The sequence below is a fragment of the Geosmithia morbida genome (genome assembly GCF_012550715.1).
Source record: "Geosmithia morbida isolate 1262 chromosome Unknown scaffold_5, whole genome shotgun sequence".
Classification (NCBI taxonomy): Eukaryota; Fungi; Ascomycota; class Sordariomycetes; order Hypocreales; family Bionectriaceae; genus Geosmithia; species Geosmithia morbida.
The window spans coordinates 1,261,224-1,287,908 of record NW_023336192.1 but is presented as its reverse complement, the minus strand read 5'-3'; the positions used below and the strand labels follow the sequence as shown (position 1 = coordinate 1,287,908).

The window sequence follows — 26,685 nt, the reverse complement described above, 5'->3', positions numbered from 1 at the left end:
GGAGGAGGAGGGATGAAACAAAGAACAGGGCAAAAGTGAAGAAAAGGAAATAAAATTGAAAAACGAGAATTGATCAGAAAAGGTTATGCAGAGGCACAGAGAGAAAGCGAGAGAGGGAGAGAAGAGGTTCGAAAGATGATTGCATTTATTGAATTCCGCAGACGTCACTTCTTGACCACACATCATTATTGCTCTGCATCCGAGACAATATGCAAGCGTCCCGGTCTCTAAACCTCTGTCTCATTCCCATTCCCGCCTCTAGAAAAGACCAATTTAGCACCATTTTCTTCTTCTTTTTTATTTTATTTTACCTTGCTTGAATTCGTCCCCTTATAAGTTCGAAACTCTGTCTTCCAAGAAGAGGAAGAAAAAAAGGGGAGGCAGACTCAATTCCTTGACATCCTCTTGCCCTGTCGCACGCGAAACTGAACCGTCTCACATTTTTTTGGCGACGCGCCGCTAACAACGCGTGATTCCATCATCACCATCATCGTCACCAAAACACTCAGCATCATCCCTCTTCCAAGCCACGAGAAGAAAAAATGAGCAGGCAACTCGAGCAGGCCCTCTTCTCGCTGATGCCGGCCTACGGCTCGGATCTGCCGCCTTCTCTCGTCGAGCTCGCCAGCTCTCTAGTCTCACAGTCGCGTTTCAAGGCCGGCAACCTCAAGGCAGAAGAAGAGGTGGCACGGCTATATGCGTGCGCCAACCTAGCCTGTGATCGGTGAGTTGTTCATACACACACACACACACACACACACACACACTTACTCTCTCTCTCTCTCTCCCCCTCTCTCTCTTCCTTTCTGGCAGGGGGGGGCGGACAGGTCCGAAGAAGAAGAACAAGGAAAGACACTGACCAGAAAGTTCCAGCCTCAAAACCTCCCTGGACCTCCCTCCGATCCAACCACGACCGCCCATCCCCCCTCGTATATACAAGCGTCTATACAACCATCTGGACCGCGTGATTCCCTCGCCGACCTCGACGCCCACGCGCACACGATCCCTGCGCACACGGACGCCTACGTCCCGCGCTGCTGCTGCGGCCGACGACCGCCCCATGCCGTCGAGGGCGACGCCGACGGCGGAGCAGAGCCTGGCACAGTTCCGCACCGGCGACGCCCCGTCGACCACGCCCACCGGCGCCAGGAGGAGCAGGAGATCGGCGGCGGTGACGGCTACCGTGCGGCCCTGGGTGCGGCCCGTGGCGAGGTTCGCGTGCGCCGAGACGGGCCGGCCGAAGCTGGCGTTGACCGTGGTGGCGGGCATGGAGGCCATCACCGTGCCTGGCGGGCGCGAGACGAAGGATGACTGGGTGCGCGGCAACTACGCTGCCCTCTTTGCCGCCGTCCTCTACTGGTCCGTCGCGCGGGCGAGGGCCGCCCTGGCCGGGAAGGAGGTCACGCGTGGCCAGCCGTCGCTGAACCAGAGGAGGGAGATCATCTCCCTGCTCGCCAGGGCGCGCAGGGCCGTCACGGTGCCCACGCCCACGCCCACGTCTGCCTCTGCGTTTGCGGGGCAGGATGACGCCGGCGACGATGATGGTGACGCTGGGTGGTGGGCCGGCTGGGCTGATCTCAAGCCGCGCGACTTCAATGCCGCCGTGGCCACGGTGGAGCAGCGTGGGTGGCTGGGCGATTGGTGGACCGCCATAGACGACGTGGTCGAGGCCAAGGGCTGGGATGGCAAGGACGAGGGCGAGCATGGTGAAGATGCGGATCTGGCCGGACCCATACGCGTCCGGAGGGCAGACACGATGCTCCAGGACAAGTACGACTATCTCAGTGCAGCGCGGAAAGCGCGGTACCAGAGCTGGAGGGCAGATTTACTCGCCAGGATGACTCCTGTGACGGTGGTGGACGGCAACGCCATGGAAGTGGACAGCCGCTGAGTTCGTCGACGGTGGCAGGTTTAGAACACTCTGTACTATTATGGAACGGTACATGTATATATGTGCATATGCATACGCGTGCTCTGTATGTTCATGCAAGCTTGTCACTACTAGGCAAGCTTTCCAGGCACGTACGGGTGACCGGCGCTCAACCCGCCGTCGACGGCCCAGGCCTGCCCATTGACGTAGCTGCTCTCGTCGCTGCCGAGGAAGAGCGCCACGCGGGCGATCTCGTCTGCGTGGCCACCTCTCCGCGCCGGATTGAGCTGGCCAATCTTCCTTTCCGTCCCGCGGGCCCTGGCAGCGCTGTAGACGGTCTCCGTCATGCCCGTCTCGATGAGCCCCGGGCAGATGGCATTGACACGCACGCCTGTCCCAACCAGCTGGTAGGCCACCGTCTGGGCCAGGGATATGACGGCCGCCTTGGATGCCGAGTAGGGTGTGCTCCCAGCATTAGAGCGTAGTCCGGCCACTGACGCCGTGCCGATGATGGAACCTCCCGACTGAGGTTTAGACGGAGACGTCTTCTGCATGGCCGGGGCTGCATGCTTGGCTGCCACGAAGACGCTGCATACAGCATGTCAGATGCGATGGGTGGGAGGAAGGTGAGGAGGAAGGAAAGAAGAAAGAACGAAAAGAAGGAGGGAGGGGGAGAGGGGAGGGGGAGAATACTGTACCTGAGCGCGTTGACCCTCATGATCTCCATAAATTCCTCACTGGAGATTTGGTCAAACTTGAGGGGCGGCCCTACGATGCCAGCATTGGCAAAGTAGACGTCCAGCCTGCCGTACTGCCGCACGGCCTCGTCCACCACAGCCTTGACCTTGACGTCGTCGGCCGCGTCCAGCTGGCGCGTGTGGACCTCGACGGACGGGTAGGCCTCGTTCAACTCTTTCTTGTGGTCGTCCAGGTACGAGTCGTCAAAGTCGCACAGGTATATGGCCTTGGCGCCAGACTCGGCATACTGGTGGGCTGTGGCCCGGCCGATTCCCATAGGGGAGTTGGTGCCTTTTTTTTTTAAAAAAAAAAAAAGAGAGAAAGAGAGGGTGAGATACAGTTAATCATGTTTCCGGGAAGCAATTAAGAAAAGTATACGAACAGAATGCATAGACTCACCTGTAATGATGGCTATCTTGTCCTTGACTCGAAGCGTCCTCGAACCGGCTGCCACCTTCTTGATCGGAGGCAACGATGATGATGATGATGATGATGATGAGCTGCCTCCGCCACCCTCGAGATGCTGGCCGACAGCCTGGATACGACGCTGTGCTTGGTCGGACATGGCTACAAAAGGTGAGACCGGATGGACCGTAATTCAATGCAAGGATATTTATAGATGTGTTCCAGGCTGACAGAAGCAAGAAAATAAAAGGAGTAGAAGAAGACAGGATATTCGAAAGTAGTGAGGGAACGGTAGGTCGACACTCGTATGCGCGATGCTGTAATGAGTTGAAATCCGGGGAAGCTGCGGTGGGGGTTGCTCCTACCTCGGTTGAGGTAGGGATGGATGGACAGGTACTTACATCATCACATCATCCCGGGTGAATGAATGTAACTGTTAACAATCTACCACCATTCATCCCATTCACCTCATTCATCACCAGACTGGAACTGGTAATAATAGCCTCGACACTGGCAACACGTATTACTACTACGACGGTAAGAGCCTCCCACTCTCTCCTCTCATCTACATCTTCTCCCCATCTCACAGAGACTCACACCATACACAACATCCTGTGTTCAGATGTATTTTTAGTTAAGAGGCAGCCACCTCGCGATCGTGGAGAATACGAGACCGTACACGATTGGTACATTGGCATCTTCATCTCTAAGATACTTGGTAGTTCGTCGAACGCACATGGCTTTTTCCGCTTGGTACAACGTCTCTAGGTCCACGAGCTTGGTCGTCAGCCACGTGCATAACGGTCTACAGGTGGCTGCGTGGGACGAGGACGATGACGGGGATGGCTACGCTCCGGCGACTATCGCGACTATCACGACAATCAGAGCAGTCTTCCCCAGCCGACCACACCGCTCCCCCCCTCGTATTGCCTTGAGACAACGCGGATGGATAGAGCCATGTACTGGAGCTATTGTACGCCACGTTGAGGAAGAGACTGAGAAGCCATGAGTGAGTTGCACGACATAGTTCTTCCGTCAAGGGTCGATAGTGCTCAGTACGTCGAAGGGTCAAGAAATGATATGATATAATATTCACCTCGCTACGAGTCAGAACGACTAGCCTATTACGCTGTACAGATATGTACCATGGAATCCCCTGCAAGGAAAATCATGCAGATCACAACCCTCGTATCGTGTCATCATTTCCGCCCAACAGAGTCGGTAAGAGGCGGAACACCGCAGCAAGCTCAATTGTGACGGCGCGCAGTCTGTATCACCACACACATTCGGATTCGAGCCTGGATTCTTTCGCGTGCGATGGCAGTTTCACAACAGCATTCTCGTCTCGACTCGCCTCGACTTATCATGGCCATTTCGTTTCTCCTCTTCCCCCGGGCGGCCGCTCGAAATCTGTCTTCCTCGTCTCGTTTCGTGGTCGGCGACCTTGTTGCCATGGTACGCCGGGGGGGGGTGTTCACTATCTGTCCACCTCCCGCGGCCGACGCCAAACGTCAGCGTAGCCTACGGGTTGTTCATATCTTTGGATGGCAGCTCCTCTTATCCTAGATGCTCATAAGATTGTCCATAGGCCAGGCGGCAGCCGAGCCATTGCCCCGTATTTTCTCGGTCTAAACTGTAAGGCTGGCGATCTTTCCCTCACCGTCTTTACGTTCCTCTTTGGGAAATAGGTCACCAGCAACACGTTGGCATCCTTTATATACTTGTGGCTCTCCCCTCCGATTTCATCTCGCAAGAAAACTTTCTTCCCCTGATTGGGTGCCGTCAAAGCCCCGAGTCTCGGGTCCGATCTGAGGGGCGACTTTTCCTCATCTCTACCCTGTGTCATATCTCCCCGGCCGGGCCAACCTCGCCGCTGCGACGCCTTTGACGGAAGAGGTGAAGAGAAGACAGGATGAAGAGGGGAATGGAGGATGGACGTCAAGATGCAAAGAGGCCTTGGGGGTTCATCACGAAGGCTGTCACCGACGCTCCAGCCTGCATTTCCGACTGTCAAGAACGGTTCCTCGAGAGCCTTGTCAAGAAGCAGGGGTCATTCGAGCGGGTCTGCGACTTTCTGGCCTCGGATATCCCTTTCGGAGACGAAGCCACGCTCGATCCTTTGTGGAATCTCTACTGCTGTGAAGCCCAGCTCTGCGGGGTGGATCACCTGGACAGCAAAGAAGAAGATCGTATGGTATTCCAGCTTTCCCGTGTAGCTTCATGTGACTGACACCATGCTGGGGTACTAGCCAACGTCGAGTGGATCATCAATACTTGTCAAAAGTAAGATTCCATGCCATGCTCTTCAAATTGTGTACAGCTCATCCGGCTGACAGAAATCTTTGACAGTGTCGGAAACTATTCACTGTTCGACCCGGGACCACCAAAGCCACCATACAACTGCAATGTGCCGGCAAAGGACGGGAGGGACGGTGGTCTGAGCGAGGTAGAGCAACAGCAGACGAGCTTGCAACAAAACGGCGAGTCGCGGCCATCGTCCAGCCCTACCATATCACGAACGCCGATGGCGGTGAAGGCACTCACAACAAGGAGTATAGCCTTGGTAAATGCGTCGACGCAGCACCCGTCAAGACAGAGTCCCTCGCTATACGAGACGGGACTGAGGATCGAGAGCAAAGATGAGAGCTCGTCGTCGCCGTCGTCGCCACCGTCATCCGGCAGCAACGGCTCCCTCTCCCACGACATCGGCACGGCCATGCAGGTGGCGATTGCCCTGTCAGTCATCGCCGGCGTCGCCGCCATCTCCCTGGCAATATTCTGCCTTACACGCCGCCGGTACTACGCAAGATCTGGTGGCTCGGACAGGACCTACAGGGGTAGACGACGGTTGATCAAGAGAAGCAGCTCCCGAACCCCGTCTCGTCCCAACTCCCCCACACCCCTTGTCTTCTGCGGGACAGGAGGAGCGCCCTTCCTGGACCCCATCTCGCCGCCATCGCCGCCGTCGCCGCCATCGCCGCCATCACCGCTATCGCCACCCCCTCTGCTCAAGGAGAGGCGAATGCTGCCCATGTCGTCTGACATCAGCGGACCGCCATCGTCTGTGTCGCTGGCCACCCAGTCGACGCAGAAGACCGGGAACCAGAGCCAGGACCGGACGCGAAAGCAGGAGAAGAACAAGAAGACTCTGATGGACCCGCCTGGCCGGCCCCCGGAGTCGAGCCCCCCCCTCACAGACTGCACGGCATCGTTCCATTCCCCGGCCAGCATCGGCGATCGCAGCGTCGCCGCCCGACCTTGGCTGTGGCGGCCGGCCGACATACCCAGCCCAGGACCACCGCCTACGCGCGCTCTACCATCCAGGCCGTCCACCACAGGCTTGGCCGCAGCTGCCCCGGCCGTAGCCGCGTCGGCGTCGGCGCCGGCGTCTTCGCCACCGCCTCGTGTGGCCGGAGCTCGCGGCGACGGTAGAGCGATAGGAGCAGCCACCAGACCGGACACGAAAGACCTACCTCCCGAGTCACGCGACCTGTGCGAGCTGACGGTGCGATACGGCAGTCCTGCGGAGAGCGGCCGCTGGAACAGCTGGGGACCCTCGGACGGGGTTGGAGGTGGGGGCGGGCCGAGCGCATCCCTGAAAAGATCCAGGGAGGCGGGGATGGACAGTCCGGTCATGGGGGAGAGGGACCTGGAGAGCCTAGGGGGGAGGTATTGAATGGGAGAGTTCAGTGTAGCCGGTTTACGTTGACCTCGGAAGTGTGGGATACGTAGCATGAGACGGGGAGGACGGGAACGTTTTGATACGTGTACGTGATGGTATTGGGACATGGGTTATCTCTGTATAGCAAAGTTTTTTTTTTTTTTTTGGGGGGGGGAGGGGGTTTAAAAAAAGAAAAAAAAAAACAAGACCAGGTAGTAATGCTGATGGTAATCTACTCGCCGATTTTGTTCTTTCTTCTCTTTCGCTCTCTCTATATTGAATTGTCCCAGTGAATTTCTCTTGTGCATATCGAATCCTTTCTCGAGGTTCAGCTGATGGTGCCTATTCTTATGCTTCATCTCTTCACGGAGCAAAAAGAAAAAGAAAAAGAGAGGGGGGAAAAAAAGGCATTTCACAGCCCATGAGCCTTGAAAGTCTTGACAAGATCCTTCACACTGGTCTCGAGATCGATCCACCTTATACCCAGCAGACGATCTGTGAAGGAGACGTCAAAGGCAAAGGTGTTATGGGGCTCCGGCCTCTCACCGCCCTGGACCTCCGGGCCGGGCACCTTGTCGGCGTACTCGGGGAAGCCGTTGCGGACGATGGCGGCGATCTCGCTGTTGGAGAAGTACCTGGCCGTGGTGAAGAGGCGCTTCCCGCCGGCCTCGGGGATCTCCAGGGCGCGGACGTGGGCGCGCGCGACGTCGCGGACGTCGACCCAGAGGGACACGGGGCCCTGCGAGGGGATGGAATGCCTCCACCGGCCGCGGAGGAGGTCGACGACCCTCTCGTTGGAGGTGTTGACGCTCTCCAGGGAGACGAGGTGGTCCACGACCGGACCGAGGACGAGGGGGGGGCAGATGGTGACGAGGTCGAAGCTGGCCGGTCCCGACCCCCCCTCCGCCCCCGACGGGGCACCTCGGGAGGCGGAGACGAAGTCCCAGGCCGATCGCTCGGCGAGGGTCTTGCTGACGCGGTACGCCGTGGCGGGGGAGCGGCCCACGTCCCGGATGGTGTCCGGGTTCCACGACGCCTCGGTGAAGGTGGTGTCCGGGTCGTGGAGGTGTGCCTCGTCTAGGATGGACGCGAAGGAGGACGTGATCACCACGCGACGGACGTTGGGGGCCCACCTGTTCACCGCGCGGAGGATGCCGGTCGTGCCTTTCACGGCTGGGTCGACGAGCTCCTTGATAGGGTCGGCTTCAGGTTACGAGAGAGAGAAAGAAAAGTCAGTCGGTAGATATCTTTTCGTCTATCTGGATCTGGGTGGACATTGCACGTTGGGGGGAGATGAGTTGGGAGAGGGAAGAAGAAAGAAGAAGAGAGAAGGAGAGAAAGAAGGAAGAAAAAAAAAAAAAAGGGGGGGGGGGGGGGGGGGGGGGTGTAAAAAAGAGAAAAAAACTCAACTCCATTTGTAGTGAAATGGACTGGCAGTGTGAAGGACAGAGTCAATGTCGGGATTCTGAGCGACGACATCATCAAAGGCGTCTTCCTTGGCCAGATCGGGCACGATGACCACCTTCAGACGGTCACCGAGGGATTTGTATGCATCTCGAATCTTCTGGGCCTTCTCCTCGTTTCGTACAGTCGTTATGACGCTGTAATTCTTTTCAAGGAGCTGATCGAGACAATGGGCTGTTTTTTTTTTGTTTTGGTTTTGGTCCGCGTCGTTCATGTTAGCTCTCTGCCCACTCCCTCTTCCTTCCTCCGATGTGTCGTCCATTCGGGGGTGGTGGAGAGGATGATGCAATAATTCAAGATTCAAGTGAAGAGGGAAAGAAAGAAGAAGAAACAAGAAACTTGCCGGCAATGAATCCTGAGCCACCTATATGATGATGACATGGGTGATATTAGCAGAAGAAGATGGGGAAGAAAAAAAGAGAAAGAAAGAAAAAAAAGAAAAAAAAAACTCACCAGTCAAGAGTACCTTGGCCATGTTGAGTATGTATGTACTATACAACTGTATATGAGCGTATATAAATGTATATATTCTCCAAAAAAAAAGTAAATAAAATCGAGCCACGCAGCGTGGGGTGGGGAAGGGAAGGTGGAAGAAAGAGGTTGAAGAGAGAGAAAAAAAAAGGAAGGAAATAGGGTCCAATGGAGAGAGAGAAAAAGGGCCTAACAAGAGAAGAGAGGGGAGAAGAGAAGAGAGGGGAAAGAAAGAAGGAGAGAGAGAGAGAGAGAGAGAGAGAGTCTAGGAGAGAGAAGGATCATCGATATAATGTCATTGCACGCCTACGTCACGTCACATACATAAATCTGTAATAATATAATAATATAATAATATGAAATAAAATATAAATACAATTTTTTTTTCCCTTGTCCCACCCTGATAACACACACACACACGCGCGCGCGCGCTTGCCCCTCACCCCTCATCATCGTAACTCGTTCCCCCTTTCCCCGCCCATCATGTCTTGTCTTGCCCCTCTTTCCCCTGCTTTTCCTCCTCCTCCTCCTCCTCCTTCTCTTCTTCTTCTCTTCTTTTCTGCTCCACAAAGTCTTTTTCTGATCTGACCCTGATCCGACCTTGATCCGACCTTGATCTGACCTTGATCTGATCTTGTAATGCACAGGTAAAATCTTGTAGCCCTTGTAGCCCTTGTAGCCTAAAAGTAGCCTAAAAGTAGCCTAAAAGTGACGACCAGCCATCACCTTCAGGGTTTCCATACAAGGGGAGGCACACACACGAGGGCCTCGACTGGTCACACAATGTTTCAGAAACGAAGTCTGAACAAGAATCGTTCAAGCAAAACCCGTCAAACCAGAAAACCATCAGACCGACGAGATGATAGGAAAAAAAAAATTCCCACAAGAGTGTGTGACAGTACTAGTCCGTAGTAATAGTAAATAGTTGTAGTAGTTGAGGGAGCATCATCTGCAACCCCCTCCGATATCATGTACAGTGTATTGTTGGGCTCTCAACGCGCGCCCCCCCCCCCCCCCCCCCCCCCTTTCCCCTTCCTCTCTCTCTCCTCTTCTTCTATCCATCTATACACGGAGCGAAGATTCAGAAGAAGGAGAGAGGAAGAGAAGAGAAGAAGAAGAAGAGGCTCCACATTGCCTCTGACTTCCATCCTCCCCATCCATCGCTTCTTCAACCCTCTTACACCCTGTTTTTTTCTTTTTTTTCTTTTCTTCTTGCTTCTTCTTCTTCCCCCCTCCCCCCCCCCACATCTCACCTCAACCGTCCATACGTCCCGACGACCCGGCAGCCACCGGGGGCGGCGCGTCCGTCTCACCCTGCGGCTGCGGCACGCCGGTCCCCAACGGATCCACGGGGGAGTCGGCCGGGATGGGTATGAACATCGGGCCGGGAGGCGAGACCGGACGATCCGGCAGCGGCTCTCCGCGTATCACCTTCTCTACCTCGGCCTTGTCGAGCGTCTCGTACTTGACCAGCGCCTGGGCGAGCAGGTCGAGCTCCTTCCTCTTGACCGTCAGCAGCTCCTTGACGTCGCCGTACGACTTCTTCAGCGTGGTCATCACCTCCGTCTCGATCTTGAATCGCGTGTCCGAGCTGAGGTGCTCGTATCGCTTCCCGTACTCGACCGGGCCCAGGATGTTGGACATGCCGAACTTGGCTACCATGGCGAAGCACAGGTCCGTGGCATTCTCCAGGTCCTATCCATCACTCGTCAGCTCCTGTCCGTTCCCTTCACCGTCTCCCTCCGACAGCCGAGATGAGGGGAGGGGCGGGACGATGCTTACCGATGACACGCCGCTCGTCACCTTGTCGTCTCCGTACTGCAGCTCCTCCGCCATCTTCCCACCGAGAGCGACGCGGATGTTGGACATGTACTCCGAAGCCGTGTGCGAGTACTTGTCCATCTGGGGCACGAAGGCCGTGTGGCCCAGCGACGGACCCTTGGGCAGGATCGTCACCTTGTACAGCCTGGACGAGCTCTCCTTGTCGAAGAGCTGGACCAGCGCGTGGCCGGCCTCGTGGTAGGCCGTCATCTCCTTCTCCTTCTCCGTGATCACCATCGACCGCCTCTCCGATCCCATGGTGACGCGGTCAAAGGCCCACTCGATGTCCGCCTTGGAGATGACGGACGCCCTGGCCCTGCTGGCCCTCAGCGCGGCCACGTTGAGCATGTTCTCCAGCTCGGCGCCGGACTGTCCGGGGGACCGGGCGGCGATGGCCTCGATGTCCACGTCGGGGGACAGCTTGAGCTTCTTGGCGTGGTGCCTGAGGATGTCGATGCGGCCGCGCACGTCCGGCAGGTCGACGTTGACGTGGCGGTCGAAGCGGCCCGGCCGGACGAGGGCCTTGTCGAGCATGTCGGGCGTGTTGGTGGCGGCGATGACGACGATGCGGGCGTCCTGGTCGAAGCCGTCGAGCTCGGTGAGCAGCTGGTTGAGCGTCTGCTTCGCGTGCGCCTGGTCGCGGGGGTTGCGCTTGCCGCCTATGGCGTCGAGCTCGTCGATGAAGATGATGGCCGGGGACTTGGACTTGGCGTTGCTGAACAGGTCACGGACGCGCTTGGCGCCGACGCCCACGAAGATCTCGTCGAACTCGCTACCGGACATGTAGAAGAAGGGGACGCCGGCCTCGCCGGCCACGGCGCGCGCGAGCAGCGTCTTTCCGGTGCCGGGAGGGCCGACCAGGAGGACACCCTTGGGCAGCTTGGCACCGAGGTCGGAGAACTCCTCGGGGTGACGCAGGAACTCGACCACCTCCTGGAGCTCGTCCTTGGCCTCCCCGCAGCCGTGCACGTCGGTGAAGCGGGCAGTCTGCTTCTCCGACGTCACCTCGGAGTCGTTCTTGGCCGTGCCCGGGCGGCGGAAGGAGCTGAGGACCTCGATCAGGATGGTGACGGCAGAGAAGCACAGCCAGGTGAAGACGACAAACGAGGCCAGGAACTTGAACCAGCGGAAGACGAGGGAGGCGGTCGACTCCTCGACAACCACGTGCACGGGCTTGCCCTTGACGCCCCTGGAGGCGTCGCCGCCGCCCATGCCGTGGCCGAGAGCGTTTCCGATGGCCGGGTCGAAGGAGGACTGGCCCGAGAAGGTGCCGGGCACGTTGGCGGCGCCGCCCATCGAGGCGAGAGCCTTGCCGTAGATGTCATCCGTAGCAGCGTTGGAGGCGAAGCGGCCAGACTGGTGCCGCGACACGATGATGCCAGGCATGTTGGCGCGCAGGAGCAGGCTGTAGAATGCGTTCTGGAGGTTGGCGTTGGTGGGGTCCCTGTTGGCATTGGCCTCGCTGGTGGCGAGCTGGTTGCGCGGGACACCGTTGATCATGCCGTAGTAAGCCCTCTGGCCCATGGCCAGAGCGGCCGCGCCGTTGTTCATCTTGTTCGTACGAGCAGCCGGGAATCGAGTAGGGTTTGTCGTCAGGAAGCGCAGGTGACCCAGCCGGGGCGCGGCTGCAGCCTGGCTGGCAAAGGGCCGGAGGAGTCGCGTCGTCGGCACGAGCATCGGCGCATGCTGGAGGAATTGTCGAGCAGCGAAAGCCGGCCTCGCGCTCATCAAGCCGAGGCGGCCCATATGCGACGCAGGCACCATGATCTGGCAGCATGCATCAGATGTCGTCAACAATTCCATACTGCATACTGAAACGCTGGAGGGGGGGGGGGGGGGGGGGAGGAGGAAGTAGGGGACGAGAGAGAGAAAAAAAAATACTCACAGGCAGCCAAGGCGCCTTTGCAATCATCATCAGCACCACACCAGTTGTTTTTTTCTCCTCTCTACCACTCTCGAGAAATTAAATGTGGGTGTGTGGTTGATGACGGGATGGGAAGATGCCAAAGGAAGAAGAGTCTCGGTCACGCGATATGGATAAGCCGCAGGGGATTGTGGGGAGGGAGTGAGAGGGGGCGGAGGCGGCGAGCGTAGAAAGTCTTGGAATTGCCGACCTTTTGGTTGGAGTAGACGGGATGTACTCGTACAGCTTGGTTATGGTAGTATTAGTATACACGCTGTAGCGGCAGCAGATCTGCCGTTCCTAGCACATGGTGTAAAGGAGCGTCGGGCCTAGATGAAGAGGGAGTAAAGAAGAGCAGAAGGGCGGGGAGGAGATGGGCTGATGATGAATCGACGGTTTGTGGGACAAAGAGAACGGATTGAAGACGATGATGAATGACGGATGACCAAGCTAGCCAATGCCTTACGAGCGGCGTCATCAGGAGTGAGTGGCCTTTTTTTTTTCCTTCCTTCCCTCTCTTTGGCCCCCCCCCCCTCCCCCAACGTTCCTTAGTCATCACGGCGTTAGGGGATGTTCCGGTTCCGCTATATATCCGGCCGACATCGCCCGTCACTTGCTCGAAGCCTTGCACTTTGCTGTACTGTTATTGATTAGTAATACTACAGATGTACATATGTGCGAGTATTCGGTCAGCATCGAAGGAGACTGCATCTTCTGCCCACCCCGGCGATTAAGCAGGTAAAAGTCCAGAATCCGTACTCGGTTATCCAATACTGCTGAAAATCGGACGGTTCACCTGAAGCGGTGACGTCTGACGAGATGGTAACTCGCAGTCCATCATCTTCTCATCTCCCCTCCTCACATCCTGACCCGTCCATGCGAGTAGAAGGTCCGCTATGCGTGACGGAGCATGAAACACCGCTGCCGGTTTAGGATGATGCTTTCCGGAGCAGAAGATCGCTTCTCTCATCGTTTCCGGTCACAGCATCGTGGTGGCAGAGCTTGTGCGCGCGTGTGTGTCTGTACATCATGACTCGTTGTGTTGGTGAGTGGCTATGTAAGCAGTAGAGATCGTCCCTATCGCCCGGCTTGTTCCTTATGATGCAAAGGAAGATGTTCCCAACATATAGAATGCTAGCGAGTGCCTTATGCATCATAGTATGCATGCAGTTCGAACAACTGGCCGGCTACTGACTAGTACGGTATTAGTAGTAGTGTACTCATACCCCATACATGTACATATACTATTACCCATCTCGTCTCTTTTATATATATATACGTTACTATTTCTCCCCGGGTACATATGCATGCGTTGGCAAGACATGGCCGTTCCCTCAAAATTTTCTCTCTTTTCTCTCTATAATAAGAAGGAAAGGGGGAAAGGGGAAAAGGAAACGGTCAAGCGATCGAGCGGTGAATCTGAATCCACCAACCTGACCTTTTTTGAGATCACGAGTACTCATAGAAAGAAGAATGGTCACCTTCTAGATCGAAAAAAGGGGAGACGATGATCGAAAAAGAGACATCGAGAGTTGGGGAAGAGATGGTCTCGTATTGTAACTCCGTACCGTCGTCCTCTGTGCTCCTAACCTCCCTTCTTCTCCTCTCCTCCTCTCCTATGCGTCTTCGTATATTCATGTTCGTGCTTCGATCCACCTCCTCCTCCGTGAAAATAATCCATTGAATAACAAGAAGAAGATAAAACTCTGCAAAGAAAAAAGAAAAAGACAAAAAGACAGAGAGAAAAAAAGCCTCCAGATATCATTCCATCAGAATCACGTACCTCATCTGTTCGTTTCCCCTCCTCAAAAACAATCAGGGACACGATCATTCGGTCCAGACAGGAAAAAAAAAAAGAGCAGATAGCCAACCCATTGAACAGAAAAAAAAAACCTCTCTCTAAAACAAACTCATCCAGGGCTTTTTTTTGGTGTCGTCATAAGGGTTACATAGCGTATGTGTAAGAGCCATACACAAAATCAAAATCGAAATTCAAGAAAAACCGAAGAAGAAAAGAGAATAATCAAAAAAGCCTCCCAGTAAGGACAAACAGGGCTTCTTCACTTCAACATCAGCATCGACCCTGTCAGTACCCAAGGGTATAATATCAGTTTTGCATCCAAACTCCTGCCAGAGGGCTGTGTAGTTGGTGGTATCCAGCATATAGACGTCAAAAAAAAAAGGACAGCGCAGAAACAAAGAAGTAATCAAAAAGCCGACCAATTTAAACGTAAAGCAGAAGGAGGAAAAAGAATGAGCAACTTCTTTTTTTTTTTTTTTGGGGGGGGGGGGGGGGGGATTTGGTGTGGTATATATGCATGTGTTGGGAGATTGAGAGGTATCAAAGGCAGTCGAGTCGAGCACTGGGAAGCTGCATAGACGGGTCGTCAAAGTCGAGCTTGGGCTCCATGTAGATGCCAAACATGGCGGCTGCCCCGAAAGCCGGCATGTGTCCGATGGTCGTCATCTCCATGGGAGCATGGTAGTCGGTCCAGAGGGGCATGTCTCCCGTCGTTGCGGCCTGCGCAGTCTGGTAGACGGCCGATGCGGCGTGTTGGTGGATGGCATGGTGATGCCGGGGGTTGCTGTTGAAGGCCATGTCGTGCTGGGCATGGGGCTGGGTCGCGGCGTAGTGGTGGTGGTGATGAACCATGGGGGTGGCCGCCGCCGCCGCCGCGGGGATGGGGGCCGGCGGTGCCGGGTCGTAGAAGGAGGCGGCGGAGCAAGGGTTGACGACGAAGTGGGGAGACGGCTGCTCGTCCGGTATGTGGATCTCGTGAACGGCGTAGGGCATGTCGACATGGGAGGGGCGGTCGTGCGACGGCGCCATGTAGTACGGCGCTACTGCTGCTGCTACTGCCGCCGCCGCCGCCGCCGCTGTTGTTTCTGCTGCTGCTGCTGTTGTCGTCGACGTCGTCGTGGTGCGCGGGACGGAGGAAGAGGCCATGGTCGACTCGTCGTCATCCTCAGAGGGAACGTAGGCTGGTGTCTTGGTCATGACGGGACTCTCCTGCGACGAGGAGTAGACGCTCATCGTCGAAGAGTGCGGCTGCGGCTGATCGGTGGGCGTCGTCATGTCGAGGCCGCCGACCATGCTGCTGACCTGCGACACGGTCGAGCGACGGCGGTAGATGCCCGCCTGGGAGTAGTCGCTCTCGCTCTGGGAGAGGTCCGGGACGGGCGTGGCCGAGTCCGAGCCTGCCGACAGCCCCTGCTGGTCTACCGGTAGTGACCATGCCAGTCCCGCGTTGGGCTGGTGGTAGGGCGTGTGCGGTGACGACTCCACGTAGTCCGAGTCCATGTCGTACGGCTCGGCAACGTCGCCGGCAGGTGAAGAGCCTGGCTGGTGCGCGCGCCTCTGGTGCTTGATCATGGTTGTCTTGCGGCAGAAGCTGCGGATATTCAGTCGATGTCAGCTCTACCCAGCCTCAGCCACGCCCCCTCCTCTCCTCTTATTCTCTTCTCTCTACTCTTCTCTCTACTCTTCTCTTCACATCTAGACTCCGGTAGCGACTCACCTCTTGAGGCAACCGTTCTTGTTGCACTTGTATGGCCTCTTGCCCGTGTGAATCCTACGGTGGCGGGCAAGACTGGATGACTGTACGTAGCACAGTACAAGTTAGGGCACATATCTTGACCACACACGAGGTCGGGAGGGAAGACGGTGGGATGTGATGTCACGTACGTCGGAAAAGCTCTTGCCACAGCCGACTTCGCTGCAGACATGGGGCTTCTCGCCGGTGTGGGTGCGGTTGTGAACCGTCAAGGCGCTCTGCTGGATGAAGCTCTTGCCGCACCGGGGAAACGGGCAGTGATAGGGGCGCTCATTGGTGTGGATCCTGTAGTGTCTCTGGAGATCCGACTTGCGGTTGAAGCTCTACCGGACGTGTGAGCTTTGGGGTATGGAAGGGGCGGAGGAAGGAGAGGCAGCCGACGCCAGGATGCGAACAATGGACGATCCTTGTCTGCAGGTGAACAGTGAACATACCTTGGTACAGGATTCCCAGTCACAGCGAAAAGGTCGCGAGGTCGGCTCGTTTTCGACAAGTTCCAGGAGCTCCATGGTGCCGATTGTCGGTGTTTGGGGTCGCCGGATGCGTCTGTGCGGTGCTATATTCCTCTTGGGATGGGTGATGATCTCGAGAGGCTCTGGATGGCGAGGTGACTCGTTATATATCAACTTGCTTCCCACAGGTTACAGTTGACGGGCTGGCAGCTGAGTAGGAGGCCGTAGACACTCAAGAGAGGGGTGGGTAGTGAGTCGGTCCTGGTGGTTGGGGAAGAAGTCTTGTCTTCTATATCGGGAGGCTCATATGTTTACTCTTATGTGTGAGGGCGAGTCGAGGTGTATATACGTTCAGAGACTTGCGTGTGTAGTGGCGAAGAAACTGTGTCTCGTCGTCGTTGTGGATTTGCTGAGGGGGGTTCCCAGGTAGAGACACACGGATCGACGGTTGATGTCGAAAGATTTCGAAACATGAAAGGGTAGTAATTGGAGAGAGGAGGAAGAATGATGAGAGGGATCGGGGGTGTGGTGGTTGGGGAGAGAGGGGAGAGGAGGGATACTAGTAGTAAAAGGACAACAGGTCTCGGGACATTATCCAGGTCGAACTGGACGACACGATCGGGGTTTTTTTTTTTTTTTTTTTTGAGAATGGGGACAAAGTGAATGGGCAACAAACGGAAGGGTTATCTGTTCGAGTCATGGAAAAAAAAAAGAAAGAAAGAGCAGTAACAAAAAAGGAAAAAAAAAAAAGAAGAAGAAAAGGCAGGAAAAAGAAAAGAAAAAAAAACAGAGACAAGTCCCTGGTCTCTCTTTCGAGCTCTTTGAGACCGGGGCGACTAACTGTCGAGTGGGAGATGGGAGGCAAGGGAGAAAGGGCGGGGAGAGGGTCCGGCCAAGACTCGGGTCGTCTATGAGTGCTACGGTTTCGAAAGAAGACAAGAAAATGCAGACTGGAGTCTCGCTACTACTACTCCATACATACACACATACATGGATATACGGTAGCTACTCGGAGGAGATATACAATACAGCTGCAATTCAACAGCATCGGTCATGGATGGCTCCTCTCGCTCTCCTACCGAGAAAGGTACTTGAGAGGTGAGAAATGATGGCGAGAGAGGTAGATGTACGTACATCTTACATAGATGCAGGGAGGAGACCGGACGGGAGCATGGTCTCTACCAAGGGACGGCCGTGTCTGTCTGTGTGAGTTGAGTCGTGGGCGAGAGTGGAGTTGCATGGGAAAGTCGGGAAGTCTCTGGAGGGGTGGGAGGGAGCAGAGCAGAGCAGACCAGGACAAGCCTTGTCTCTTCCTCGGACGAGAGAGCAGAGCATAGGTCGGCCCGTACAGGCCTACGGAGTATTGCTACCAAGGTATCGACACGATCTAGTCTGTGGCTACCAGCCAGGACAAGTGGCACGTCGCTATCGACTCCCATAGGTTGAGGGCTACATCGCACCGGGACAGAGAGAGGAGGAAGTTGAGCTGATGACTTGCCGGCGCCGCCGGTGCGAGAAGCAGCGGGATGGAGACCTAGCAGGCGGGGACTAGGACGGAAGACCTAGAACGGGGAGAAGGGAACCTAGACGGGTAGGGCCAGAGTGGTCTCCTTCCTGCCCCCCTCCCCCTTCCCCTCCCCCTTCTCCCCGTACCGGTCAGATGCCACCCTGTTCTTCTCGTTGATCTGCTTTCTGTCTACACACTCTTCCGATGAGCGACAGTTTACACACACACACACAGAGAGAGAGAGAGAGAGAGAAGAGAGAGCGACGGATCGGGTTCCCAAAAAACGTGCATGGATGTAATTGAGCATGCGTATGCGTGCGTGTGCTGATCCCCCTCCGGGGGGCAGGGGGGGAGGGGTGTGTGGCACGGAGATGGATGGTGAATCGTCTGTCCAGGAACCGATACGGCAGTACGAATGCACATCACCAGAACGATGCGAAGTACGACATCTGATTTGACCCGTAGGTAAGACTGCTAATACTACTACCATCGTGGCCAGAATGAGCGCGACTCGAGTCTGCACATGGAAGAGCCGCAGAACACATCGGATCATTGCAGGGGGGGGGGAGGGGGGGGATGATCAAAGGGCTGCAGCAGCAGCAGGGGACATGGGAGACTAATAAGAGAGTCATGAGCCGGGGAGTGTAGCTGAACTGGGCCTGTAAAGAGACAAGAGGTGCGGGCGCGAGAATGGGGGGGGGACTCGGAGAGGGGCTAGCCAGATGGCAGCAGGAGGGGGAGGACCGAGGAGGAGACCCAGATATTGATGGCCAGGAGGAAACGAAGGTATGCGTCTCAGCAGACGGGAGGGAAGACACGACAGAAGGCGATTGGCTGATGGTGATGTCTCGGTCGTGGGACACCGGTGCTGCGACACCCATGGGATGGATAGCGCCGTTTACGGGGTAAGGTACGGCGTACAGGTACGAGATACAAGAGCGAGCTACTCCTGACGCAGACCGTGGTTTGGGAATGGTAGGGGTGAGGAGGGGTGAGGAGGACGAGGACGAGGAGGAAGAGAAGAAGAAGGACGAGGAGGTGGAGGAGGTGGAGGACGAGGACGAGGACGAGGACGAGGGGGGAAGATGGGATGTACTGTTCCTGTACAGAGCAGTCAGTCAGAGGGAGGAAACTACTACCTGTGCACGTACGTGCTGTACGGGGAACCTGTGGTTGTCTCTGTACCGGTAGTGCTGCTATAGTACTACTAGTAGGTTATATATGTAATGAGCCGATTATCATATGCAGCGTACGGTGGTACGGGAAGTATGTATGCGTGTGCGTATGTATGCGATGCGATGCGATGTAATACTCTACGAGGTATCCAAGGTGTGAAGTCGCGGAAGTGCAAGGTCAGAGCTCTGCATGCGTTTTGCAGACGCGCCCCCCCCCCCCCCCCCCCCCCCCCCCCCCCCCCGGCTGGACATGATGTGGTTGATGATGACGTCGACCGCGGCGTGTATGCGTGTACACGAGGCGAGAGGACGGGATACGTCTAAGGAAGAAGAAAATACGCGGCCAGAAAGAAGGAGAGGGGGGAGGAGGAGGCAGGAGAAACCGAGAGGGTGGAAGAAGGTAGGGAACAATGGGCAGAGGGAAAGAGGGAAACAAAGACTCCCTCTAGCCTCTGCAGGAAAACAATTAGATTTTCCAATCTGAATAATATAACGGCAAGACTAGCGGGCGATGGATTAGGGCCTTTTTGATTATTAGTGGGCATGCTGCGTACGGGTAAAGAGATGACAATATTCAATGCTATAGCTACAGCATTACTTGCTGCGAGTACTGGTACTACTACTGCTGCTATCATTATTACCATTACTACGAGTAATATTACTGCTACTATCATTATTACCATCACTACGAGTAATATTACTGCCGCTGGCTACCTCTGAGAGCAGGACAACGTCTTCGGCACATCACCTAGAGCCAACCATACCGGGTACACTCTTCCCAGAGAAGGGAGATTCATGAAGCTCTGCAATGCTATGCAATGGCTGGATACGGTGGATCATGACGCCGCAGCCGTTACCAGAGCCTGTCCGACTCCCTCTCTCTCCCTCCCTCTCTCCCTCTCGTACCCGCACCAGCGTCGAGGTGAGGAGGAAGAAGAAGGGAAAAAGGAAAGAAGAGAAAGAAAAGAAAAGAAGAAGACAATCACAACACGAACCGGTCGTCGCACCATCAGTATCCATGCATGTAGATACGGAGCCAGCGACACGGGCACTAGATGAAAATCCTGGTAGTCCGGGCCCCGTAGCTCGTGTACCCTGTACAGCCAAGACGACCGAGAAGTGGGTGTGGATAGGCGCCGTACCGCAGTACCCGCTACTGGCTGGGAGTACGGAGTAGTAGCGCTACTAACTCTCACATATCCTCGTAGCAGTGATAATACTACTAGCAATTACGCCTAGCCCGATAGCATCGCATGTACCACATGTACTATTACCCGCCACGGAATAATGCTCGCAAAGGTTACGAAGTACTCGTAATGTTACGAGATGCTCATAACGGTACGGAGTGCCCCCGTACGTTACGTGGTCGATGGAGGCAGGTACGCCTACGAACACATGTACTCCGGTACTCCAGTCCATGATGAACAGGGTCATGGTGCGATGCACCCGTGGTCTGGCCCGCAGTGGAGGGGGGGGAGCGAGAGGTTGCTTGGGGTCTAGAGAGCTAGAGAGGGGGGGGCTTGGCTTGCGGCCGGCATGGCCCGGGGCCGCTTGTGAACGTTTCTCGCAGGTGATTACCCGCACCTGTCCATCATGTCAGCATACGGCCGTGTGTAGGATATGCAGCGGTGGTGACGAGGTTGACGCCGACGGGAGCCATCACCGTACAGGCCGATGGCATTCACGGCGGGAGCCCTCTGCCAGCTCTACCCGTAACCGTGCTCTCCCGCTCCCCCGTCAGAGAGCCCGCCCCGGGCATGGCTGCTCCTGCCGTAGGCGACCACCCCAGCAGCGCCGCTGCAGCAGCAGCAGACGGGAGAACGGGAGATCTGCGGGCCCTGCCCAGCTGCCCCCGTCGTACAATACAACTGTGGAGGAGTCCGGCTGACCGATAAGGTAAGCAGATGTGGGGACGAGCTCAACCAGCACGGCCGGCATGATCAGACGGGGGGGGGGGGGGGGGGGGGGGGGGTCCAGGTACGTATCGACGCCTGTAGCTCTGCAGCCCATGAGCCCAGCAGGTCGCTCGCAGCCTACAGGGGACGCGGTGCTGGTAGTGCCTGGCAGTGCTCGTGGGCCTTGCCCTGTGGCTCCCCCCATCCCCCCATCCTGTGCGGCCGGTATTCGACGCTCGTGAGACTGTCGACCATTACAGCTCACAGCACTAGTGTAGAGGTAATCAGCAGGCTATGATAGCCCGCGATGGAATGCCTGCGCGTGTAGCACTACTGCTGCTGCTACTGCTGCTGCTACTGCTGCTGCTGCTACTACTACTACTACTACTTACTGTATTATATATAGTATCATATATAGTATCATAGATAGTATCATAGATAGTATCACATGTACATGTATAATCCTGTACGTACGTCGTGGTAATCCAACTACGGCTTCATACGTACAGCCGTCGCCATACCATCCGCATCCTCCTCCTGGTCACTATCCACGCGTTGGCTGTACGCTGGGCAGCGGTGCGCTAAGCACTACGGGGGAATTTTCATATGGCGATTTCATTCTGCATTAGTCGGGCGTTGTCCTGCCCCCCCTTCTCTCCTCTCCCGTGCAGATTGGTCCCTACTATATCGTACTACATCGTACTACATCGTACTACTTCGTACTACTTTTGATGCTAGCAATAGACTCTTATGCACGCAACCACAGACGGTACATCGGCCGTGTATCGCGGCCAAACTCCGTAGAATCCATGGCCGACATACGCGAGTGGCCAATTGCCGTGTCATCAGTACCTCGGCACGCTGCTCTGTCAGGGTACAGCACGTTCCCGTCGAGGCGAGGTATCTCGCCTCCGCCGGTTACTTGGTCGTCGTTCCCAGCCGCCACAGCCAACTGGGATCCTGCCGTTGCCTCGAAGAGGAAGGATAGAGGTGAGAGAGAGAAGGAGGTAATGAATCTGCCCGTCGCTCCTTCCTTATCCGTGGAAATTTGTCAAGATTGGTTTTTTTTTTTTTTTGGTAACTTGTTTTGTTTTCTAGACTAACGGCCTCCCGTGGCGCCTTCCTAGTTGACTCGTGCCTGCCGTGCCCTGCTATCCAATGCGCATCCTTTGATCATCTAAACCGTGTCTCATCTTCATCATCGGATTTCTTGGCCCAGCCCTCCCGCTCCCCATCTCAACCGCTCATTTCCACCACGGTCGCGCCTAAGGCCCTCTAACTCCGGGCGTTCCCTACCCTTGGTGCCAGGGTGGATATCGTCATTTACCCGCTACCGCCCTCGGGGCTGCCGTCAATTTGTCCGGCCCCACAGGAATCGACTGCCCCTCCCCCCCCCCCCTGGTGGCTAGCTGGTGCTAGGCTGCTAGGCTGCTAAGCTGCTAGCAGATCGAGCTTGGCTTCCTTCCCCTTCTCTCCCTGCCCGCGGGTCCAACGACGTTCGTGGCGCAGTCTAGAGAGCCACAAGTCTTCCTCCCCGCTCTCTGCTATTCTGTCTCACACACACACACACACACACACACACACTCTCTCTCTCTCTCTCTTTTTCTCTCTTTGCTTTTTTCCGACTTACTTCCCTATCCGTCCACGTACGTCTACAAGCGTCAAGCCACTCGTTACCTGCTGTCGCCGTACCCTCCAACCACCAGCACTCGTACCCAGTTTCCTACCATTCCGAAACTCCTCCCTGGACACGCAGTTCCTAGCCGTCAGAGGAGCGCGGGTAACGGGTCCGTCGCACTGCTCGCACGCTCGCGCTGTTGCTCTGATTTGACATTCAGTTTTACTTACGACGCACTCCTCTAGGTAATTCTAGAGAGAAACGGAAACAGCCACTAGGGTATGCCCCACCAACACCTCATGGCCAGGACCAGCTTCCCTCTGTCTTTCTTTTTCTCCTTCTTCGCCCTTCTATCTCCTTCATCCCCTGTTTCACTCTTGGGAAGCACGAGACGGAAAACGAGATCCCCTCGTGTGCTACCAGTCTTAGACGGAGACGAACACAGCACTCATACTGAAATCGGCTGTGTGTGCCAGGCAAGTGGTGCAGACCGTCCATGCCCTTGCTCGAACCCGACAGCTTGGGTGCTATTCGGTTCGAAAAAGGGCGGAGGGACGCTCATCTGATGTGATCGGAGCCATGTCCTACCTACTTGGATCTCAGCACATCAGATCCTGTGGCTAATCCTTATGCATGTCACCTGCATGTGCCTGGAAACGGTACGGTACTCGTTACTCGCTGTCGCACCGCCCACGACGACTGGCATTGATAGACTGACTACCAGTGCCATACCATGACCATGGATATTGCCTACCCTTACTCCTCTTGGGTAAGAGTGCTCGTACATATATTTTGATCACTCTGCGTGGCCGCTAACCTCTAGCTCTCTCCACACACGCACACACGCACACACGGGCACCTTGTTACCTTGTTCCCTCCCCCCCCCACGAACCCTGTCACACATCTCCACAGGGCCGCCCCCGCCCCCCCCCCCTCCAGTCTCACGCCATTCACCACCACCAGCTCTTGGTACGGGTACGTAGTCCTACAAGACCCGCCTTACGACTCCGACACGAGGCCATACATGTACTTTTTTTTTTTTTTTTTTTTTTTTGCGTACGGGTACGGATACAGGGAAGGGCACTTTGTGTTATCGCCGGCCCACGACCGAGTCATGTCTCCTTGTGCGTATCGGGCACGAAAGCCGTCGACCTACTACGCAGGCGGAGTCATCAAGCATTCGACCCATGAAGAGCGGTCCTGGGAAAGAGAACAGGGGACCTGCCTTGCACATGTCTAGATTATGCTCCACAGGTTTCTCTCGAGATAGCAGCGGAATGCCGGGGAACAGCGACTTGCAGAAACTGATTCATACACGCTGCTTCACGCTGTGTCAATGTCGCACGGCCAAATTTGGACCAGATGCGTATGCTCGATGGGACTAGTCAACTGATCGAGAAAATTTCATCGACAATGCTGACGAGCCGATATCCCCAATGTCTGACAACTGCCGACCGCCAAATCTCCCGACACGCTCAAAGTTGAGAGCGATGCAATGTAACCACACACGCATACACACGCATACAAGCTTGTGCATGAGCCAGAGTCCCCAAGATTTTCTTTGCAGCAGCAGCAGCAGCAGCCGATGAGTCAACCCCACCCTACGAGCACTCGGACATGCCCTAATTAGCCAGCCATACGGCCTCTCACGACCCATGACCGATGCGACGAGATCTCGACAAGAGGGGAAGGACAATCACCGTGTTCGAATACCGACGGCAAGGCAGACCCTGGTCAAGAAAATCGACAAACATTACGCTCCGTCGACCGAGAGCTAGCGAATATTCAAACCAACAAAAAAATAATATATATGTATATATATATATATATATACATTTAAAAAAAAAAAAAAAAAAAAAAAAAAAAAAAATCTGCCATGCCGCTCATTGTAGTCTAAGACTGATTATCACAGTGAAAAGGGCCTTGCCAGATTCGTGGTCAATAGATGGACATGACAACGTTCAGCGCCCAACTGCACAACCCAGCCGTAGACCTTCAACCGTCATCGGCCTGTTTGGGGGCTAGACAAGATGACTATCCGGTCTGCTCCATCTGAGACAAGGGGGGGGGGGGCCAGGCGATAGCTCGACGCTCTTGCTCTACTGTTACGGACCACCGGGTCTCTAATTGACGGCCAGTCCGGGCCCAGGGTAAGACGTCCACTCGAATGGATGGAAACGAGGCTGATTTGGACAAGAGATCAACGCACTGAATCCCTATCAGCTCCTATCAATGACTCGCTGTACGGTCACATATCACGTCTATTACAGAAAATGGATCAGCTGAGCACGAGGACACCACCTCTCCCCTCTCTCGGCTGGTTGTGTTGAGGAACTGAGGTGCGGCGGGGGGGGATATCCTGACAGAGACCATGTTCGGGGGCGCCATGGCTGTCAGCTACCTCGAGGCTCTCTTACAAAATGATACCTGGGTCTCAGTCTCACACACTCTCTCGAAGTGGCGTGTGTGTGTGTATGTGTGTGTGTCGTGCAGGGGGGCTACCGGTTGACGATGTGGCAATGCGACACGTGAAGTTTGGGCCGGTCGACCAGGGCACCAAGCTGGCCCCAGACGCCATGTCTACGGCATGTCAGCCACGGGCCCATGGCAGAGTCTGATATGGAGTACTGGTGTGTCATTTTTTTTCTCTCCCCTCTGTCCCACACGGCTACCGGACACTATTTTCCTTCACGTCCGCCACAGCAGCATGGCACGTAGCTGGCTTACACGGACGACGATGATTTGATTCACGACCAGAGTGGCGACACGGGTCGGGTGGCTTGGGATGGCCGAGTTTCGCCGAGGACCGCAGGTGAATCGGTCCTATCTGGTGGCGGCCGTGCTCCCGTTCGGGGAAGGAGGGAGGAAGAAATTGAGGGGGAGGCAATGGAGGGATGGGGAGGGGCGACGGTCTCAGCCTGAGCTGACCGACGACGATCTGACGGCGACGGCGGCGGGTGCTCGGTATGAGACTACGAGTCGAGTTCTCGGCGGACGCTAGCGAGCAGCCACTCAGCGCTGGTGGATGAGGCAAAGACAGTTGCCAATGTCGTTGGCGAGCACGGGAGGTCATCGGCGAGCATGGACCAGGGGCGGGGAATCCGAATCGATCTCGGCACATGCACCAACAGGCTCGACTCGAAGCTTGGACCGACAAGACCGCCAAGATTGGGGGGAGTGGTATGGTTAGGCGGTCGACGGGTACGATCAAGAGAGGCAGTTGAAGAATGCTATCTTGGAAGAGAATCTTGGGGAAACTGATCCTCTCAATCCAATCTCTTCTTTTCTATCTCTCTCTCTCTCTTTTTCTATTTTTGGTTCTTCTCACATTCTTCCTCTCTTCTTCCTCTCCATCCAATTTCTGACCAACTTTTTCGATGGCAGAAGAGCGGAGCGGCTGGGGCTCTGCGCCACATGGTGCGAAATATGATGACGTTATTGCCGGGTGGTCAAGGTCAGGGGGTGGGCACTGTTCCATTCATAATTATCAGTGGCAACCCCTCGCTGTAGTGTTTCGATATCGGGATACTTCCCAATCCGTCATTGGGAGTGAGATGTGATGGACGGCCTGCCAGGAGGGGGGGGGTGGGCTGGAGCGTGGCTGGCCAGTGCTCTGCACCAACAGCCAGGGAAGGGAAATCAAAATCAAGTTGACCGAATGGAGACGGCACGGGGCAGAGATAGGCGAAGATGCAACGATGAGTGCCAAGGTTGTATGCAGCCTGCATACTGATCAGAGATGCAACCATAGCGATGGAAGGTGACGGTGACAGGCTGTCGCGGACAAGCGGGTGGTGGTCTTGTTCTCCTCTGTCGCCGTCGTCTCCTCACCGATCGTCTGCCGGTCCTGCCGATCACGGCAAGGGCAAGCCAGATCGAGGAAGAGAGGTACGGAGCAAAGCTCCCGGACCGTGCCGGAGCTCCTTGCGGACACCACGGGCGGTGCGGTGCGCGCGACGGTGTGGGCATTACGATGTACGTACAACGGGACCAGCACAGAGCCAAGGAAACGGCACGGCAGGAGCAATCAAGAGAGGGAGGGAAGAAGAATGAAGAGGGGGGGGGGGGGGGAGATGAAAGGAAAAATAATGATGACAATATTCTGGAGAAAAAAAAAGAAGAAGAAAAAGGAAGGAAGAGTACGGAAGAGA

General features: G+C 55.7%; 6 protein-coding genes across 6 annotated transcripts; 1 reads left to right on the top strand and 5 right to left on the bottom strand.

Moving 5' to 3' along the window:
- Nucleotides 1–542: 542 nt before the first annotated feature.
- On the top strand, nucleotides 543–1,891 carry GMORB2_6379 (origin recognition complex subunit 6; the record flags this gene model as incomplete). The annotated part of the gene is made up of 2 exons (XM_035468349.1): nucleotides 543–724; nucleotides 874–1,891. The coding sequence occupies 2 exons, from the start codon at nucleotides 543–545 to the stop codon at nucleotides 1,889–1,891; spliced, it is 1,200 nt and encodes a 399-aa protein (XP_035322330.1).
- A 110-nt stretch (nucleotides 1,892–2,001) lies between these two features.
- GMORB2_6378 (Short-chain dehydrogenase) lies at nucleotides 2,002–3,173 on the bottom strand (the record flags this gene model as incomplete). Its single annotated transcript, XM_035468348.1, has 3 exons — nucleotides 2,002–2,458; nucleotides 2,569–2,899; nucleotides 3,008–3,173. 3 exons carry the CDS (start codon nucleotides 3,171–3,173, stop codon nucleotides 2,002–2,004), a joined length of 954 nt encoding a protein of 317 aa, XP_035322329.1.
- Nucleotides 3,174–5,371: 2,198 nt separating this feature from the next.
- GMORB2_6377 (uncharacterized protein) lies at nucleotides 5,372–6,649 on the bottom strand (the record flags this gene model as incomplete). The annotated part of the gene is made up of 2 exons (XM_035468347.1): nucleotides 5,372–5,747; nucleotides 5,847–6,649. 2 exons carry the CDS (start codon nucleotides 6,647–6,649, stop codon nucleotides 5,372–5,374), a joined length of 1,179 nt encoding a protein of 392 aa, XP_035322328.1.
- A 437-nt stretch (nucleotides 6,650–7,086) lies between these two features.
- GMORB2_6376 (Nucleoside-diphosphate-sugar epimerase) lies at nucleotides 7,087–8,613 on the bottom strand (the record flags this gene model as incomplete). The annotated part of the gene is made up of 3 exons (XM_035468346.1): nucleotides 7,087–7,877; nucleotides 8,106–8,312; nucleotides 8,592–8,613. The coding sequence occupies 3 exons, from the start codon at nucleotides 8,611–8,613 to the stop codon at nucleotides 7,087–7,089; spliced, it is 1,020 nt and encodes a 339-aa protein (XP_035322327.1).
- Nucleotides 8,614–9,863: 1,250 nt separating this feature from the next.
- GMORB2_6375 (uncharacterized protein) lies at nucleotides 9,864–11,642 on the bottom strand (the record flags this gene model as incomplete). Its single annotated transcript, XM_035468345.1, has 2 exons — nucleotides 9,864–10,304; nucleotides 10,392–11,642. 2 exons carry the CDS (start codon nucleotides 11,640–11,642, stop codon nucleotides 9,864–9,866), a joined length of 1,692 nt encoding a protein of 563 aa, XP_035322326.1.
- A 3,032-nt stretch (nucleotides 11,643–14,674) lies between these two features.
- GMORB2_6374 (Zn-finger) lies at nucleotides 14,675–16,396 on the bottom strand (the record flags this gene model as incomplete). The annotated part of the gene is made up of 5 exons (XM_035468344.1): nucleotides 14,675–15,085; nucleotides 15,335–15,725; nucleotides 15,852–15,931; nucleotides 16,019–16,210; nucleotides 16,322–16,396. 5 exons carry the CDS (start codon nucleotides 16,394–16,396, stop codon nucleotides 14,675–14,677), a joined length of 1,149 nt encoding a protein of 382 aa, XP_035322325.1.
- Nucleotides 16,397–26,685: the final 10,289 nt, after the last annotated feature.